The sequence below is a fragment of the Labeo rohita genome, chromosome 8, assembly GCF_022985175.1.
Source record: "Labeo rohita strain BAU-BD-2019 chromosome 8, IGBB_LRoh.1.0, whole genome shotgun sequence".
Classification (NCBI taxonomy): domain Eukaryota; kingdom Metazoa; phylum Chordata; class Actinopteri; order Cypriniformes; family Cyprinidae; genus Labeo; species Labeo rohita.
Genome location: NC_066876.1, coordinates 16,824,874 through 16,843,937, shown reverse-complemented (window position 1 = coordinate 16,843,937; position 19,064 = coordinate 16,824,874). Strand labels below are relative to the sequence as shown.

Sequence of the window (19,064 nt, the reverse complement as noted above, 5' to 3'; positions counted from 1 at the left end):
AGTTTTTTATTGTGGGGGCAAAACATACAATACAGTGATGATATACAAATAAACACTCCTCAGAAGCCTGATATATCATATTTTATACCCGCATTTTAACATTTCTTGAAAAAACAAGAAAAAAAATTATGTATGGATAATCATGCAAAAATTTTCATCTTTAAATATTGCTACAAATATACAAAGTTATCTTACATTTACTTCATACAAATCTGGTAACACTTTACAATATGTCATTTGTCAACATTAATTAATGTATTAACTAAAATGAACAAATGATAAACAATACTAAGTAATTACACTATTTCTTGAACTTTAGTAATGTTAATAAAAATACAGTCATTCATTGTTTGTTCATGTTAGCTCACAGTGCTTTAACTAATGTTAACAAAGACAACTTTTGATTTTAATAATACCTTACTAAAGGTTGAAATTAATATTATCTAAGATTAATAAATGCTGTAGAAGTATTGTTCATTCTTAGGTGAGGTTAACTAATTTAGATAACTAATGTTAACTAATGAACCTTAATGTACATTGATAGCAAAAATCTTTATAAAAATTTCTTTAAAACATTTACAGCAATCCTGAAGCTGGACATTTTTAGAATTCTACTACGAGGCCTTTTACTTTAGTTAAAAAAAGAAAGAAGGATTGCCCACAGAGATGTCACTAATCAAGTACAGTAATTAGACTAATCAGATTCACCGTTGCCTGGCAGTCAAAGAGTTAACTGTGTTTTGTAATAACGTACTCTGTGATTTCTAATGCCTCACTTGTGGTTAATCAAATTCAGCGATGACTAGCAGTGATAGAGTTAATTGCGGTTGTAACGATCCTCGTCTCCTTCGTCATATACCCATGTAGGCGATTTGGGTAGGGGGGCGTTACTAGGGAAAATGAGAGTGTTTAGTATTTATTTTTTTCAAGATCTCAGTTTGTTTATTTTTTCTTTGCATTAGATTATCATTAATGAGCTTGTGCTTAGATCGGTTGATTCTAGCTCTATGCACCTAATTAGGATTTCCATAAATTTAAATGTATTATCTTTTAATGTGTAGACGATGGCAGGGTCATTACAGAAATAATTACAGCCTAAACTCCGCTCCCAGGGGTCTGTTGTATTTAAAATACACAATTCAGTCAGGATGAGCTGAAAGATTTATGAGACCAACTGGGTGTTGGGGTGAGTTCACAATTACATTTTTTTGTCTTGAGAGGAGATTCGTTACTTAATAGATTTGAAGTCGGTACAGTTTGTTTAGCATCATTCTTTTGTTGCTGTGAGAATTTTAAGCCAGACAGGAGGAGCGTTAGTTCATCAGTCTCTTTTTATCGACTTTACTGATCCTAACCCAGTGTTAATTAAATCAGGGCAACATCAACTTATCGACAACTCTCACTTACCCCACATAGCTCTTAACCAGTAAACACAAAATCTATACATTCGCTCCTTTCATTCATTAGGCCGTTCCTCAAGGAATTCAGACGAACGCTTTGTACTTATTTGATATCGAATGCATTTATGTGAAACTTTTTCAGCACGGCTAAATTCTGAGGTAAGTATCAAAAGCACGAATCAATAGCTGCAGAGGAAAATGTAACTGTTTTTTTTAGCTTTGTTTTACATTATGCACATGCTGGATGGCTCAGATTCAGCTGTAGACGTTCAGAGAAAGGATTTATCATCTTGTGAGTGAGGAAAACACTTCAGATGGATGTTGTTTGTGCTGATTGCCATTGTTTTGAATGATTTGCAAGACTGTGCCACTGATTTGCTGGATGTAATACAGCTTAGCAAAGAAAACATCACTGATGTTCACTTTTATCCCAAAGCAGCATGAAAATGCCATCCAATTTGCCTTTTTAACTGAGAAAAGTAATAAAGACTGTACTGCGGCCTTAATGTGTAAATCTGCATTACAATGTGCCCTTGTGAGGAAGCGTGTTTGAATATTCTTGCATATCGTTAAATCGGTTTAGAAGTATAAGAATGGCTTAGGAAACAGATTGTACAATGCGGCTCCATACGTGTCGGTTTTTAACATGGCTGTGAGATGCATCCATCTGTGAAGGTGAAGGAGGGCCAGGCTACAGGCTTCTTGAGATTTGTTTTTTTTTTTCTGCACTCTCAGTTTGCCAGCCGTGCCAGTTTGCCTGCGGTCTGGCTAGTCACAATCACTCTGTGCCATAGATGACAGTTTTCCTGGGCAAAGGAAAGAGATCAGCTAAGCGGCCGTAGCATTTGAATGCCGCCAGATGGTCACCTATAAAGGGTGTGAAAAAGCGTATACACGGATAGATTGCTATTCTTGAGGCTAACTGAATTTTGCAGTAACACACTGCTGCATTGCAAATGTTCCACTAGTAAAAAAAATTACAGAGATGGATTTAACTGCAGTCAACTGAATCTATAAATAATGCAATCTAGGGCTAATCTACAACAGTCAGTCTACTTGTTCAGCACTGACCCTGTTTGAAGATCCCATTTTCTGGCTTTTAGTGCATGTTATTTAACTGTGAGGTCATCTATATGCTAGTGTACTCATAAATGTAGATGGATGCTTTTAAAATATGCAGTTTTTCTCTTTCAGGAAAACAAACCTGAAATATTGAAGACTCATCCTGCACTAAACAGATTTTCTCTAGAATTCTATGCTAAAAATAACTTCAAGATGAGTAGAAATACGTTGAATTTTTAGCAGTTATTACTCTGGTCTTTATGTCTTTATGTTGATTTGCTGCTCAAGAAAAATATATTTTTATTGTCAATGTTTAATGTTTTTTTTTGTCAAAATTCTTTGATGAGCAAACTATAAAAGGACACAAATTAATATAAAATATAAAGTGTTAATTTGAAAGCGAATTTCTATAACGTTGTAAATGACTTTACTGTTACTTTTAATCAACTGAATGCATTCTTGCTAAATAAAAGAATTTATTTATATTAAAAAAACTCACTGACCCCAAACTTTGAAATGGTAGTGTATATATTTACAATATATTGTATTATAAGCACTTAAAGTTTTTATTATTTATTATAAAACTATTATTATATTATATATTAGTATTATTAGTATTATTTATGTAATATACCGTTCTCTAAACTACTGTCATAATCCCTTATAATTAGTAGTATAAGATGTAGCAGTCGACTGTAGCAAGTAGCAAATCATTATTTATGACTGTGATGTAATGAAAGCCTATTGGTAAAGTCACAATATGTACAATTTTTATTTTTGTATTAAAATATCCAAAAACCACTTACACAGTGTGGTGCATTTCATGCAGTTGTGCGCTTGCATGTACACAACACATTCTCACTCCCAACTCTTCAAATATTGACGCTTCGTCAGAACCCCTATAGCGTCACTTTTTGATGTGCAGGGTCCTTCATTGGTTTCAGTTGTTCACCTTAATGGTTTGCATGCATAAAAATAGAAATAATTTAATATAAAATTATACTTTAATTGGAGCACCTTACCCTACCCCTACCCTAAACCTACCCACTTCTGAACAATATAAATCACGTAACAGGCAAATATAAGTACAGTCACAGGCATTTATTGCAAAAACTGACCATACAAGCAGTTTAAAAGCATTACAAACAAGTCCCATTGCAGTCTGAGTCTTCTGAAGCCATACGATATCTTTATGTGCAGAAGAGAGTAAAACATAAGGTTTTAATCGCTGAAAATAATCACGCTCCGTTAACGCACTCACATCTCATAAAGATAGATTCAAAAAGATACTCCCGAACATTAGCATGATGCAATCGGCCACGAGACTGTCATCATGGATCACAATTGTTCATTGGCAAAAACAGTAAATCCCCCAAAAATGATGGATTTAATGGATGGAATGTGGTAGTCTAGGCCACATTCCAGACAAAACTGGACAAGTGTAAATGCATCTGGTTGTATTTAACCACAAGTAAATTTTACTCCTCCCAAAATGTTAAAATAATAAACATGTAAGAGTGTGTTATAGGCTATATGATATGTTATAGTCAGATATGACAGCGCTAATGCAACACGCATCACCGCGGTTGAGTAGCTGAGTATCTCTTCTATAAGCCGACACGCAAACTACCGCAAATGAAACTGCAAGTGAGTTGCAGACAGTTTCACTCAACACACAATCATCTTTATGAAAAGTAGTGAGACTAACTTATATTTCCAGTGCTGGCGTCGTGTTCTGTCCTATTGCGATCTTTGATCTTGAAGTTAGCTGATTATGAATAAAATGCAGCACTCATCTGTTGCTTTCATTGAGGTAAACTCTGCTAAATTTGCTTATTGTGTGAGAATTGAAGATCAGATTTATATCTGTTTTGCGAGGACACATTTATGTGGCCAAGTGTAAATGGAAACGTTTTAACAATTCAGATAGCTATACAATCAGCGACCAGGTGTAAAAAAAACAAGCCCTATGACAGTATAATTAAAGGAGAAGTCCAGTTCCAGAACAAAAATTTACAGATAATGTACTCACCCCCTTGTCATCCAAGATGTTCAATTCTTTCTTTCTTCAGTCATAAAGAAATGATGTTTTTTGAGGAAAACATCTCAGCGTTTTTCTTCATATAGTGGACTTCTATGGTGCTCCGAGTATGAACTTTCAAAATGCAGTTTAAATGTGTCTTCAAACGATCCCAAATGTGGTTGTAAACGATCCCAGCCGAGGAAGAAGAGCCTTATCTAGTGAAACGATCGGTTATTTAAAAAAAAAAATACAATTTATATAATTTTTCATGTCAAACACTCTCCGTGTCTTACTCTCCCCGAACTGTTTTTTTTTTTTTTTCCGGTTCATGACAGTTAGGGTATGTCGAAAAACTCACATCTCATGTTCTCCCTCAACTTCAAAATTGCCCTATATCGCTGTCTTACCTTTTTTATTAAGGGTGCATGTTCTTCTTTGTATGTTCACTTTGCAAAGAGTGTCAGTACTTCTGGAGCGATGCAGGATGATTTTGAAATGATTTTTGAAGTCGAGGGAGAAAATACAATTGGAGTTTTTCAACATATCCTAACTGTCTTGAAACAGAATACACAGAGTTCAGGCAGAGCAAGACAAGATGAGCATTTGAGATTTAAATTGTATTTTTATAATGAAAATAACTGATCGTTTTGCCCTTCTTCCTCGACTGGGATCGTTTACAACCGCATTTGGGATTGTCTGAAGCTGCATTTAAACTGCATTTTGGAAGTGCAAACTTGGGGCACCATATCAGTCCATTATATGAAGGAAAATCCTGAAACGTTTTCCTCAAAAAACAAAATTTCTTTACGACTGAAGAAAGAAAGACACAAACATCTTGGATGACAAGGGGGTAAGTACATTATCTGTAAATTTTTGTTCTGGAAGTGGACTTCTCCTTTAAATACAGTATGTACTACACAAAAATATTAAGCCATTACTTGCAAATACTGTGGGTTCATTCAAATTTACTTTAAGTAAATTTTTTTTACACACATAAAACTGCTCAGCATTAACATTTGACAAATGATTTGGCTAATGTAGCATTAAATATCACATTCCTTGCAGCTAATTCATTAAGATGGCATAAAATATTGTGGTCAATGTACAGGTAATAAAAATTTAATTCATTACCTCGTCCGTAAACATGATTCGTGACTTCCATGCATTCCACTTTCATTCATAGCATTATAAATCTTCGCCTTTGTAATTGTTTTGAAAATGTGACCACTGGCGGCGAAAACTTACATATTGTGTCCTATGTTCATCTCAGACACTCTATTTTAATAAGAAATATGTCAACACAGGAATGAAAACTGCTTTTAGTGCTTTAATATTAAGTGGAGTAGAGTAGAACACAAAAACAACATTAGCATTGAAAGCATGATTTCATAGACCGTACCTGCATTCCTCAGTAGTCCTGCGGTGGTGTTTTATAGTACTGCAGGGTATTCGCAGGGTCAGTTTTATGGCAATTCTCCATGCAAATGACATCGACACATAGCCACAATTCTTAGGGAGGGGTTGGGATTAAGTGCCGAGATTAATTGGGAGCAATAAAAGATTAACATTTGTGGGCAAGTTCATTAAACCTTCAAAGGGTGCTAGCGGAGTTAAGTACTACAAGAAGACGACAGCTGTCTGATGTAATAATATTTGATAAATTAGAGGTCATTCTCACTATCAGCTGGAATCTCAACGGCACCAACCCACGCTCTCCGCTGTCACTGACGTGCTCTTAAAATGTATAGAAATATTATTGTAGAGTTGATCATGTTGAGTATTAACGTTGCGAAAGCACTCATTTGTATCATTATCAGTTTTCTAAATGAAGTGTGACTTAATGAAACGCTTTGATGAACTGTGGTATTTTGATCATGGTGTGGGGGGAAACAGAGAAGGCTTCATCTTTATTGTGTTTTCCAATTATTTGCTTAATATAAATATTACTGCGGGGAATTAGTGTCCCTTGGTTGAGTAACTTTTAATTAGATGTAAGATATTAACACAAATTGCTGAATAAACATTATTCGACATAATATAAGTGGGTGAGCGTCTGTGCATCTAAAGCTGCTGGATGGATTTATACTCGCACTGGTACAATTAAACTCAATCGTGTGGGTATTCATGCATCCATGTTGTAGATTTTACAAATAATGTTTTAATCGTTAAAATATTACGCCTTCAGGCGTCAACCCAATAATGTTGTTTCTCAAAATGTTTGATTGTAATACATTTCAATGTTCCCCTCCAGGTCTCTTCAGGATTTGGCTAAGCAAACAGACTTGCCATACGGCACGGTTCTAGACTCGGCCGTCTACGACCAGGTCCGCAGTAAAGGCATGAACCCTTTCGAGAGGGACCCGATGTACTCGCAGATGTGGAGGATGATCAACCGGACAGGAGGAGCCGAAAACAACGTGGAGGAATCGAAAGAAGGCATCCGGAAGGTAGGGTGCTCCGGGCACTACGACTGCCGTCATCGTTTATCTAATTACGGTGCTTAACTAAGCAACGGTTTGTGAAGATAGCGCTAATGTTCTCTGAATAGAGATATCAAAGCAAAAATCTGCTAATGTGGCTTAATGGTGCTTGAGTTATGAGTGATTTAAATCTGAAAATTCCCCCACCAAATTCCCATACTAATTAGGTGCGGGTTAATGCCTTATTTGTTAACCCACGATATTTTATTCCTCTCTTCCAAGCGTGTTTTCATTTGGAATTTTAAACGAGCTTGAGCGCAATTAAAAAGGCTGGTAGGCGAGTGAAGTATGAAGGCAGAGTCTGCGCCGCCTTCAGATCTTGTGAGAATACTAAAGAGTAAATGGCTGACTAGAGTGTTTTGTTAATGTGATATCATCTCACAGGTGTTCGGATAAATATTGTATGACAAGGTGACACCTCTGTCTTGCCAGAGGCGTCACCCTCCTTCAGCCTCTCCTTCCTTTGACTCTTCTGTTTCGCCTGCCTGTCTTCTTCAGTGGCATGCAGGCTTCAGAGCGCCCCCTTGTGACTGACTCCTTGAGTTTCTCTCAGTGTTTATGACCACAACTGATTTACATTTCAGCCATTTAACTGATGCTTTTACCCAAACAGTGCTTCAGTTTTACATATGATGTTGGTTAGATTATTGTCAGCAGATTGTAGCCATGAAAATCTTAAACCTTATAAACAAGCCAACATTATATAGTCTAATTGGATTTTTAAAAGCAGTTGTGCATGGAAATGTATACTCTTTGAACATTCTGACTGTAAAAAAGATTACATTGGGTGATCCTTCACTTGGCATCATGCCAGGAATATTAGCCTAAAGGAATAGTTCACCCAAAAATGTCATTATTTGCTCACCCTTGTTTAAAATCTGTTTGACTGGCTTTCTTATGTGCAACACAAAGGAAAATATTTTGAAGAATGTCGGTAACCATACTGTTTCAATTCCTATTGCAATCCATTGTATAGACCAATTTGGATTAGACGTCACAGTTACGCTACTTGCAGCTGTGCACGCATTGTGGTGGGAGAAAAGCACTGGTAACAAGTGCAGGAAAATGAGTAAAATGCATGGAATAAGAAAAAAATGTATTGTGTCTTTGGATGTCAGAATTGGAATGCAAATCATTGTTATAGAATACTGTCGTCAAAGACGCCATTTGAAGCTGAATGCGGACATTTAAACGGACAGACTACGGATGAAAGCTGCTGTGATTTCCCTTCTTTTAAAGCGGAAATTTGATTTAAACAATTTGTCTATAATAATATTGACATATGCAGTTGATAGGGGACATATTGTATTAACCCTACAGTTACAGCATGAAATACCATTTAAACCTAACAGTGTACAGAACATTTACTTATTTTTCTCCAAATTCAAATTTTTATCTCCTAATTCGGAATTTATAACTCGAGTTAACTCAACAATAGCGAGTTTGTCAATTCTGAGGAAAAAAAGCCAGAAGTGTGAGATATAAACTCATGACTCTGAGCCTCTGACAATCTCGGAATTGCGAGAATAAAGCCAGGATTTTGAAATATAAATTCAAATTTACATTTTATTCTTTAATTCCATGGCTTCCGTAGGCTGCTACTTGAAAACCATCATTTTCTGCCACTAAATAGGCTCCGCCCTCAAAGAAACATCATCGCTGTTTACAAACACACAATTGGTCTATAAACAAAAAATGCAATGTATGTCAGTAGGAACAAAATGCTTTGGTTACCTGCATTCAAAATATATGATGTTTGATAAAGTTCAGGAGGAGCACGATCAGATAATCAACTAATTCGGCACAGGTGCAGCTCGTCTAGCTAATCATCCAAACTAGCACAAGTCATATATATACACACAGCCGACTTACCTCTGTCATTCGACTATTTTTCGGCATCCCCCCCTCCACCCCAACTCCTCACTCTTAATCTGTCCTCATCCTATACTTGGGATGGGGAGAGTTCTCTGGGTTCGGGCCATATTCCGGGCTCGGAGCCCTCCCCCAGGACAGCACGCCAAAATATGCTTACTGTTTACTCAACCAGATTAGATATAAGGGTGAACTCGTGAACTTCTTTTGTGTTCCACAAGTCAGTCATACAGGTTTGGAATGACATAAGGGTGAGTATGATGACATAAACTTAATTTTTTAGATGAACTGTATCTTTAATGCTCCTACAGCATTTATACTATTGTATAACTCTGTAGAGGTGAAACAGTTTTCTGTGTTTTTAAATGCAATATAGACTTTAAACAAATTCTGTTCCCAACAGACACCATGTTGACTTTTTGGCAGATCCGTTTTATGTGCAGAAAACAGAATGAAAACAATGATCTTAAAATAAATCATGCACTGACTTTTGGCAAATAGATGCACATTGTATTCTACGACAATAAAGTGTTTAAGAATACTCAACAAAGAAAAAGTGAAGAAAAGTGGCAGATTCTTAGTAACAGAAGCCTTTCTGCCTCTCCTCTCATTTATTACATAAATAGCCTTGCAGACTCTTTGCAAGCACAGGCAAATGTTCTTTTTTAGAATTTTCAGCCAAAAAGTAAGTTCTGTCACCATTTACTCATTGACTTTCTTCTACGGAGTAACAAAGGAGACACTTAGCAGAGTGAAAGTGAATGGGGAACAGGCACTATCAAGCTTTAAAATTACAGTAAAGTAGCCCATATAACTTATTTGAAGTCTTCTGAAACTGTACAATAGCTTTTGTCAAAGGAGAAGTTCACTTCCAGAATGAAAATTTCCTAATAATTTACTCACCCCTTGTCATCCAAGATGTTTATGTCTTTCTTCAGTCAAAAAGGTCAGCAAAGTCAGACAATTTTGAACTTGGAGGAGAAAATGAGTGGAGTTTTTCACCCTACCTTACCTTTTTTAACCGAAGTACACGGATGCATCACAGAGCTAGTGCAAGATGAGCATTTATTGTTAAAAAATATATACAGGGGGACTCTTTGGTCATTAAAAATCCTCCTCTCCACCAATAAGCTGGTGTGTGGCGGGTGTTCTGGCGCAATATGGCTGCCGTCGCATCATCCATGTGGATGCTGCGCACTGGCGGTGGTTGGGGAGATTCCCCCTTCTATGTAAAGTGCTTTGAGTGCCCAGAAAAGCGCTATATAAATGTAAGGAATTATTGTTATTATTATTATTAGAAAATTCCTGGAACGTTTTCCTCAATAAATTACATTTCTTTGCAACTGAAGAAAGAAAGACATGAACATCTTGGATGACATGCAGGTGAGTACTTCTCCTAGTAAACTTCTCCTTTAACTGAAAGTCTGGTCTTGAAAATATTCCTTAAAAATGCTTTGAAATAAAGCAATTTTACAGTTCACTTTCACCGTATGGAAAAAGAGCAGCTTGGACATTCTAACGTTATCTCACGACCAATTCGTACAAATTTGCACAAAGGTGGCTAATTAGTATGAGTGAGGTTGTAAAAAAAAAAGGAAGAAAGGAACAACATGACTAAGTAAATGATGATGAATTTTGTTTTTGGGTGAACTATCCCTTTAAAGAATCATAAAACAGCCGCAAAATTCATTGTGTAACAGCAGGACTTGTCGCAGCTTGTGAAATCCATAATAAAGGAGTATCTGCTACACTGGACAAACATCTGCTCTGATTTCCCCAGCAAATATTTACGATGTTTATTCTCAGTTGTATTCATCTCTTCTCTGAGCTAGTCATGTGCTAATGCTGAGAGCCCCTGTTTGTCTCATTTTTCAATAATAGGAGCAGACTGGGAATTTCATTTCAGTGCTAAGGAAGATGCTTTCATAATTCATGAGCAGAGCATACAAGATTTCTATTTTTATGGCACATTTTCACCCACATTGCAAAACATTAATACTTTCACTCAAGATGAATGTGTTTCATGAATTTTCATAGGTCTTATAAAGTGTAAAAAATGAGGTGTCCCTAGAACTGAAGTTCACAAAGGAAGGCAACAGTTTGCATGGCTTTCTTTTTCTTAAAATGTAATTGATTTCCTTAATAATTATTTGAAGTAAATGACTAAACTTAAGAATATCAAGTTGCCATGACTGTCATCATGGTAACAATTACCTTTTTATTTTAAGTAACTAGAGAAAACAAGTTTTTAAGTATTGAAGAAGTTCCACAAAGCTACTGTTGTCTCTTCCTTTTTTCAGTACACTATAACCTTTCTGAATATTTTCTAGTGACATTGCATCCTGAAATGATTTGATCTTAAGCAAAGTCATATTACAACACAAGTGTTTTTTTTTCCTGTCCACGACTAGTAAATCATCTCCAGCAAACGTGGATGTATGAAGTCTGGAAACTGTAGAACTCGCAGAAGGACATGAGAAGGTCTGCGTCCTAGGAAGACATTTTTCAGGTCATAAGAGGAGATATCCCCATTATGTCTAGCTCAGTACCCACCGGAGGAGAATTTTGTACATAGACCATTAGTTGACATCAAAACATGATGGAAGAGGGGAGCGGGAGGGGTATGGAGAAGGAGAGAGAGAGGTGCCTTTGACTGCAAACAAAGTCGATATAAGCCAGCACTAAAAGGATTTCAATCATATTTCACCATACACAGACTTCATTATCCAAGGCTTATATGGCCAGCATGTCCATCGCCTGAGAGAGGAAGGAGGTAGCAACTGAGGGCAAGACATAGCTGAGAGAGTGAAGACGAATCAGGCACAGAGGGAGGTGGAAGAAAGAACAAAGTAGATGTGAAGAAATACAGATTAAACAAGGAGTTTATGAAAGAATTAAAGCTCTGTCATTATTTATTAACCGTCACGTCGTTCCAAACCTTTACGACTTCCCTTACTTGTTGCTACTGAAGCTATCAAGCTCCAAAAAGCACACAAAAGCACAATAAATGTCTCTTAAAATCTTATATGACTTGTGGAACATTTGCTTACACTACTGTTCGAAAGTTTGGGGTCGGTAAGAATGTGTGTGTACTGTATGTATTATATATAAATACATACAGAAAAATACATGTTTTTATTGAATATTTATGGAGCAACAGATTTTGTGTGAAAATAAATCATACAAGCTGTTTATTTTGTTTAAAAATCTGATAAATGTATGAGGTGGCAAGGGGGGCCTTTTACCCCACACATGGGGTAAAAGGCTCACCTGCATTGGGTAAAAGGCACACAGTATTGATACAAATATATATATATTTTTTTTTTAATAATGTATAAGTTAATACTTGTTCAAAACAATTTTAGCAAAGTGTGTACTATTTTCTGCTTATTTTGATAAATGAAATAGTTACTGTCATTAAAATGTTAATATAAAACATATATTTTAAAATACAGAATTAAAATCATTTTAAAATGTAAAGATTCTGAAAGCATTGAGAGAGATCCCATAATAATGTAATATAGATTTACAGTGGTAACAGCAAATGATATTTTATTATATGATATGATTAATATCATGTTTTTAAATATGATTTAAAATCTATTTATGTAATCTGTTTAAATCTAATATGATTTAAATTTCAATCTAAACATGGTGATTATGAAGATGGACACCCAACATAATATATGATATTTACCATGTGAATCTAACAATGTCATGTCAACAAATGGAAAAGTCAGCCTTCTATTAATTATCATGTTAATTATTGTGCCTTTAAGCCCCAACAGCAGGGGCACTTTTTACCCAAATACCATATTTTTACATATTCTTTTGTTATTTAAAAAAGTGTTTTGTTTTAAACAAAACTTAAAATCATTAAGAAAACCTTTGTCTTAAGATATATTGAATAATTTTAGTGATTCTCATTTGCTACTTAAATCTACAACATTTTTAAAAACATCAAATGTTAGATCAAGTAAGCATCAAAACAGAATCAACTTTTCACTACTGCCCGCGATCACGTTAAGGATCAGACAATTTTGCACGTGTATCTTGAAAAGCAAATGTTTTGGAAAGTGCTACGCCACGTTTTTCTGCCATCTAGTGGTTTAGAGGAAAATAATATCAAAGGCGGCTTTTACACCGGGGCGCCTTTATCCCCGTTGTAAGAAATAATTGACGATGGGCCACTGAATTCTTAGAAAATAATGCAGACCTGAGGTGGTGATGCGGCCACGACGTAAAGCAGGAGTTATTTTCGAGGAATTCAAGGGACCAAAGTCAATAATTCCCCTTATACTATGGTTACCACATCTCAAGACATTGATCAGATGATATATTTCAAGGCATTTATCCGTTTTTGTCCTTAAAACGCTATTGTAAGTAGGATTAATTTCTTATGGATCTCATCCAGCACCTCCGTTGCTAATTTCAAAACGTCATTTTAGGCCTAGTAACAGAGGCTTGAGCTGTTGATAACAGACTAATAGCAGACTAATGCAGTTATATCTGCAGTTATTAATGCGTCTCTACTAATAGTATAACTTTAGTTAATTTTCTTCACGAACAGCGCCATAGTCACCTCGCTTGTGAGAAATGTCATGTAGTTTTTAAGCTGTTAAACTATTTTACTGATCAAATCGTCAGTGCGTATGTTAAGGCAGTGGTTCTTAATTTTAGTCCTGGGGGCCCCCTGCTCGTCCCATTTTGCTTGTCTCCCTTACTTAACACACCTTAGTGAGATCATTAGCTCGTTAGTGTAGTTAATGGATCTCTCTCCTAATGAGCTGATGATCTCAATCAGGTGTGTTAAATAAGGGAGACATGCAAAATGTGCAGAGCAGGGGCCGCTCAGGACCAGGATTGAGAACCACTTTGTTAAGGTATGTGCAAACTGTACTGTGTGCGTGTGCATCTGTGAGGGAGAGAGAGTGGGAGAAATAGAGTATGTGCTTTCCGTACATAATAAAACATAATTTTGTGGCAAAAACATGGAAATAATCTGTTGTTTTTATCCCATTGTTTATTGTATTTATTTGTTTGGCCAGTGTCATTGTGGGTTTTGGAAATTTTGCTGTTGTAAGACCTGTGAAATAACTGAAATTGTGTGGCGAAGTGATATGGACATGCAATGCGGTCAAGAGCTGTCTGGAAATAGGCTATTTATATATTATATATATATATATATATATATATATATATATATCCTGTACACACAGATGTATTATGTAAACAAACTTTTGTTTTGAATGCGATTAATTGTGATTAATCCATTTGACAGCCCTATTAAAACATAGTAAAAACAGTAATATTGTGAAATATTATTACACTTTTAAATTAAAAATAAACTATTCTTTATTTTAATATTTTTTTTTATGTAGTTTATTCCTGTGATGCAAAGCTGAATTTTCAGCAGCCATTACTTCAGTGTCACATGTGTCAGAAATCTTTAATATGCTGATTTGGTGCTTAAAAAACTTTTTATTATTATCAATGCTGAAAATAAATACATTGTATGGGTCAAAATTATTGATTTTTCTTTTATGGCAAAAATCATTAGGAAATTAAGTAAAGATCATGTTCCATGAAGATATTTTGTAAAATTCCTACTGTAAATGTATGAAAACTTAATTTTTGATTAGTCATATACATTAAGAACTTTATTTGAAGAACTTTAAAGGCAGTTTTCTCAATATTTTGATTTTATTGCCCCCTCAGATTCCTGATTTTTAAATAGTTGTATCTCGGCCAAATATTGTCATATCCTAACAAACCATACATCAATGGAAAGTTTATTTATTCGGCTTTCATGTGATGTATAAATCTCAATTTTGAAAAAATGACCCTTATGACTGGTTTTGTGATCCAGGGTCACATATATTCAAACCTGTTTTGTCAACCATTTCGAATGGCTTCAGATGATTTGAAATATCTAGCATGAGTCATACGGACCACTTTTACAATGCTTTTGTTTTCTTTTTGAAGCTTGAAAGCTTCAGTCCCTTTTCATTGTACAGTAATTAAATGTAGAAGAGCAACCATGTTTTCCCCAGAAAAAAGAAAGTCATATGGATTTGAAATGATCAGAGGGTGAGTCAGTCATGACAAAATATTCATATTTGGGTGAAACTGTTTTTTTTTTTGTTGTTGTTGTTGTTGTTGTTTTTTTTTTTTTAAAGTGAATTCTCATTATAGAGGGCATCTAATGATCTTTCCTTCGTTCGTTTTCCCTCCCCAGAATCACACAAACGCGCTACACAAAGAGCCGCTCTCCTCTCATTACACAAACACTTATTTATCATTTCATTCTCAGCTTGCTCATTAGCGTGTTGTCACACGGAACAGCACAAAACAGTGCAGTGCATGTGGGAAGTCGGACGGTGATTGTTTAGAAAGCGTAATGATGAGATTTGAGTCATCACCAGCTGAGGCAACGTAAACGCATGAGGAGGCCAGCTCTATGGGAAAGATTAAAACTCTTTAACACCTGCTTGGTGCATTTGAGAAATTTCCACAAAGCTCAAAAAGAGCCGCGGTGGTTGCGTAGAACTGTGTTTAGAGTCACGCCGCTCATCATGTGCACCTGCTCACCACTTATCACGAGAAATTGCCGTTGTTGATTTGCAGATATTTAGACCTTTGAGTAATAGCAGTGTGAATGTGTTTGTGCTAATCTCATTTTTATCAGAAACTGAGAGTGTTTTATTAGCTGCATTAAACTCTAATTTAGATCCACAACAGTACTGTGTGCAGTAAGAGAATCTTTAGTGGTTATTTGTTTAAAGGGCTTTCAGACTGACAGTGATTAAATTGATGCAAATTAATCGACGGTGATTATAAGGTCACTGAAATGCTGTGCTGTTAGTAACATATCAGGTGTTATATCTCTAAATGTGACTCAGAACCACAAAACCAGTCATAAGGGTCCATTTTAAAAAATGCAAGCTGGGATAGGATATATATAGGGATAGGATAATATTTGGCCGAGGTACAACTCTCTGAAAATCTGGAATCTGAGGGTGCAAAACGTTGAAGTTGTCCAAATGAAGTTCTTAGCAATGCATAGACCCTATTACTAATCAAAAATTAAGTTTTGATATATTTACGATAGGAAATCTACAAAATATCTTAATGGAACATGATCTTTACTTATTATCCTAATGATTTTTGGCGTAAAAGAGAAAAATCGATAATTTTGACCCATGCAATGTATTTTTGGCTATTGCTACAAATACACCCATGCTACTTAAGAATGGTTTTGTGGTCCAGGGTCACAAATCTGTTTAAAAAAGTTAGACTTGGACAAAAACAATAATCTTTTTAAAACACTTTTGTCCAACTAAAATCATAGCTTTGTTGCTGCAAATGTTTGTCAGTGTGGATGGCCCTTAAAGAGATAGACCACCCAAAAAATGAAAATTCTGTCATAATTTACACCCTTAAGTACTTCCAAACCTTTGAGTTTCTTTCTTCTGTTGAACGCACACACACAAAAAAGATATTTTTGAAGAATATGGGAAAACAAACAGTTAATGGACCCAAATGACTTTCATAGTATGCAGTAAAACAGTAATTTTAAAATTACAGTTTTTTCAAAAATATTTGTAAAATATTTGTTTGTTTGTTTATTCATTCATTCATTTACCAGACTTAACTTTAGTCTTTTGTCACATGATTCTTTAGAAACCATTCTAATTTGCTGATCTGGTGCTTGAAAAACATTTCTTTGAACATTTCTAAGATGTTCAAAAGAGCAGCATTTGTTTGAAATATCTTTTGTAACATTATGAAGATACTGTTACTTTTGATCAATTTGATGTCTTTGCTGAATAAAAGTAGCAATTTGTTAAAAAAAAAAAATAAATAAATCTTACTGTCCCTAAACAAATATAGCTTAACATATAAACTCTTCTTTGCTTGTTTGATGTAATAATACACTTTATAAATATTTTATATATTAATCCTTATACAGCAACCCTTCTCCACTCGCAACACACACAGAGAGAGAGAAATCTGAAGACGGTGCAGAAAAAAAAAAAAAAAAAAACTCCGGACACCAAAAAAGGAAGCGAGAGAGAGATAGTGTAGGAAATGTGAAAGGGAGGATAATTGAGACTGGACATCACAGGTAAGATACAAATAGAGGAGGAGGAAAGTGAGAATGAAAGTGCTGCTTTAACAGGAATTAGCCGAGACTTATCTTCTTCCTCCTGATAGATTTAGTCCAGCATTGTTGCTAGGCATCTGACGGAATGAGCTGGTGTTATAGCTTCAAGAGAAGGGGCGGACCGGGGAGAGACACAGAAGAATCCAAAGAGAGAGGATAAGTGTTCAGAAAAGATAAGAGGATTGCAAAAAAAAAAGAGAAGAGGTGGTGCTAATTATGAAGCTGTATTTAAGGGGTCTGATATGTATATGACTTCTCCTTGCACCCGTATCCGTGTACAGCAATTTGCTGAGCGAAACTGAAATTAAAATAAGAGCAGATTGAGGAGGGTTGATCTAAAAGGAAATTAGGCCCCATTATCTGTCTCAATATGGGGAAAGGAACTAAGCTCAGAGTGTTGAATCCACTTGGCAGGACATCTGTCTGCATGGAGAAGATGTTTTACAACACACTTTTTACTCCTCACGTCATTTTTGAGTCTCTCTTTGCTCCCTGTGCGTCTGTCGTTCTGCGAGGAAACTTGCTAAATGCTGTTAGCGGTAACAAAACAGACTCAAAACCAGATCTGCTGAGGGACCTCTTGGGCATACAGTGCTGATGTCATGCAGTCAACAGCTTTTGTCTGAGCTTTGGCGTGTCCTTACATGCTCCATATGGCACTCATAGAATGCTCCAGAATGAATGAAAGTCATGTCAGACTGCAGGTATATAGCAGATCAATGCGCATGAATGCCAGGAATTGCAATTCAAAGAAATTCAACTCAGGTAGTTGATTCTGGGAAATAAAGTGTTCTTTTACCGTGGTTTCCGAAGGCTATGCTAAATATGATGAAACAGAAATTAAATGCAAAGGTAAATCATTTATAAACCTGCGCAAACACAGGAGAATATATCAATCTGTTTCTCAGTATGCTAACTCGTCATCACTATTTCAACATGAAAAGTTTAAACCCTCACTTTGAGTTTACGCGTTGTGTCTTTTGAGTTAGGTCATGGATTCGGGGAACAGCGGTCCCTTTGCATGCGCTTTACTCCAAACTTCATTTCAATAATTAATATTGTTTGTTGAACGCAGAGGTTTGTTTTAAAAGCATGTCTAAATTCAGTTCTTATTTCCAACAGTTGGAAATGCAAAAATATCGAAGTGGTCAAAAAACTGTGATTCCGCCATGCCCGATATCCAAACACAATCTGGCAACTTTCTATTCCCCTCCCCTATTTGGTCACGGGGAATGATGCGTACGTAGATAAAACCTAACAGGTGGACAAAAAACAAAAATTAATAAACACAAATCTAAATATACACATAATGGTAATAAACCAAATGTAAATCATCACAAATAAACGGCCACAACACACGTTTTGTCCACATATTCAAGAAATTACAATGGCTAAAGCATTTCTGTCGTAAAGAAATGGCCAAATATTAAAGATTAAGTGGACATTTTAATTGAATTTTGTTTGCCCTGTAAGATGTTAAAACAATCGTCAGGCTGTTGGCGCCTTATGCAGTCATTTGTTATAATGCGTAATAAACATTAGTTCTAATGTTTATAAGACATTATGTATTTTAACAGTTTTGTTTAATAAAACTATATTATTACATGCTTTTGATACTTTATTTGAACTAATTATTATTGCCTCATGCTATTATATTTTAAGTCATTTTAAAGGCTATTGTTCGGATACGTCTATTTTTATTACCACAAAAAATAATACTAATAATTATCAGATTACTCGATTAATCGTCAGAATAATCGGCTGATTATTCGATTACTAAAATAATTGTTAGTGACAGCCCTAGTTATATGTTATATGAATTTCTTTGAATTTCTGTCTATTTATATTCTCTTTCTTTACATTCAAATTTCAGTTCTTAAATAAAGGAAAATCTCCCTTGTGTTCCTTTTTTTTTTTTTTTCCCTGGAGACTTAGTGTACTGTAATTGCTAAATTTGAAGGATTTGTGTCTGACAAATAAACAGCCGTTTCTATTAATTTATTTTTTAAATATTTATGCCATAATCATGAACAATTAGAAAAGTTTTGGAAATTAATTGG

The 19,064-nt window shown here is 35.4% G+C and overlaps 1 protein-coding gene across 4 annotated transcripts in view; it reads left to right on the top strand.

The window, feature by feature from the left end:
* Positions 1-19,064, top strand: part of grid2 (glutamate receptor, ionotropic, delta 2) — a 508,841-nt gene that overhangs the window by 440,876 nt on the left and 48,901 nt on the right. For all 4 annotated transcript variants that reach the window (XR_007828268.1, XR_007828269.1, XM_051117352.1 and 1 more), the window contains exon 13: positions 6,737-6,932. Coding sequence is in view for 2 of the 4 variants with exons in the window: in XM_051117352.1 (XP_050973309.1) it covers positions 6,737-6,932 (196 nt within the window). In the remaining 2 variants the exon portion in view is untranslated. The remainder of the gene's footprint in view (positions 1-6,736; positions 6,933-19,064) is intronic.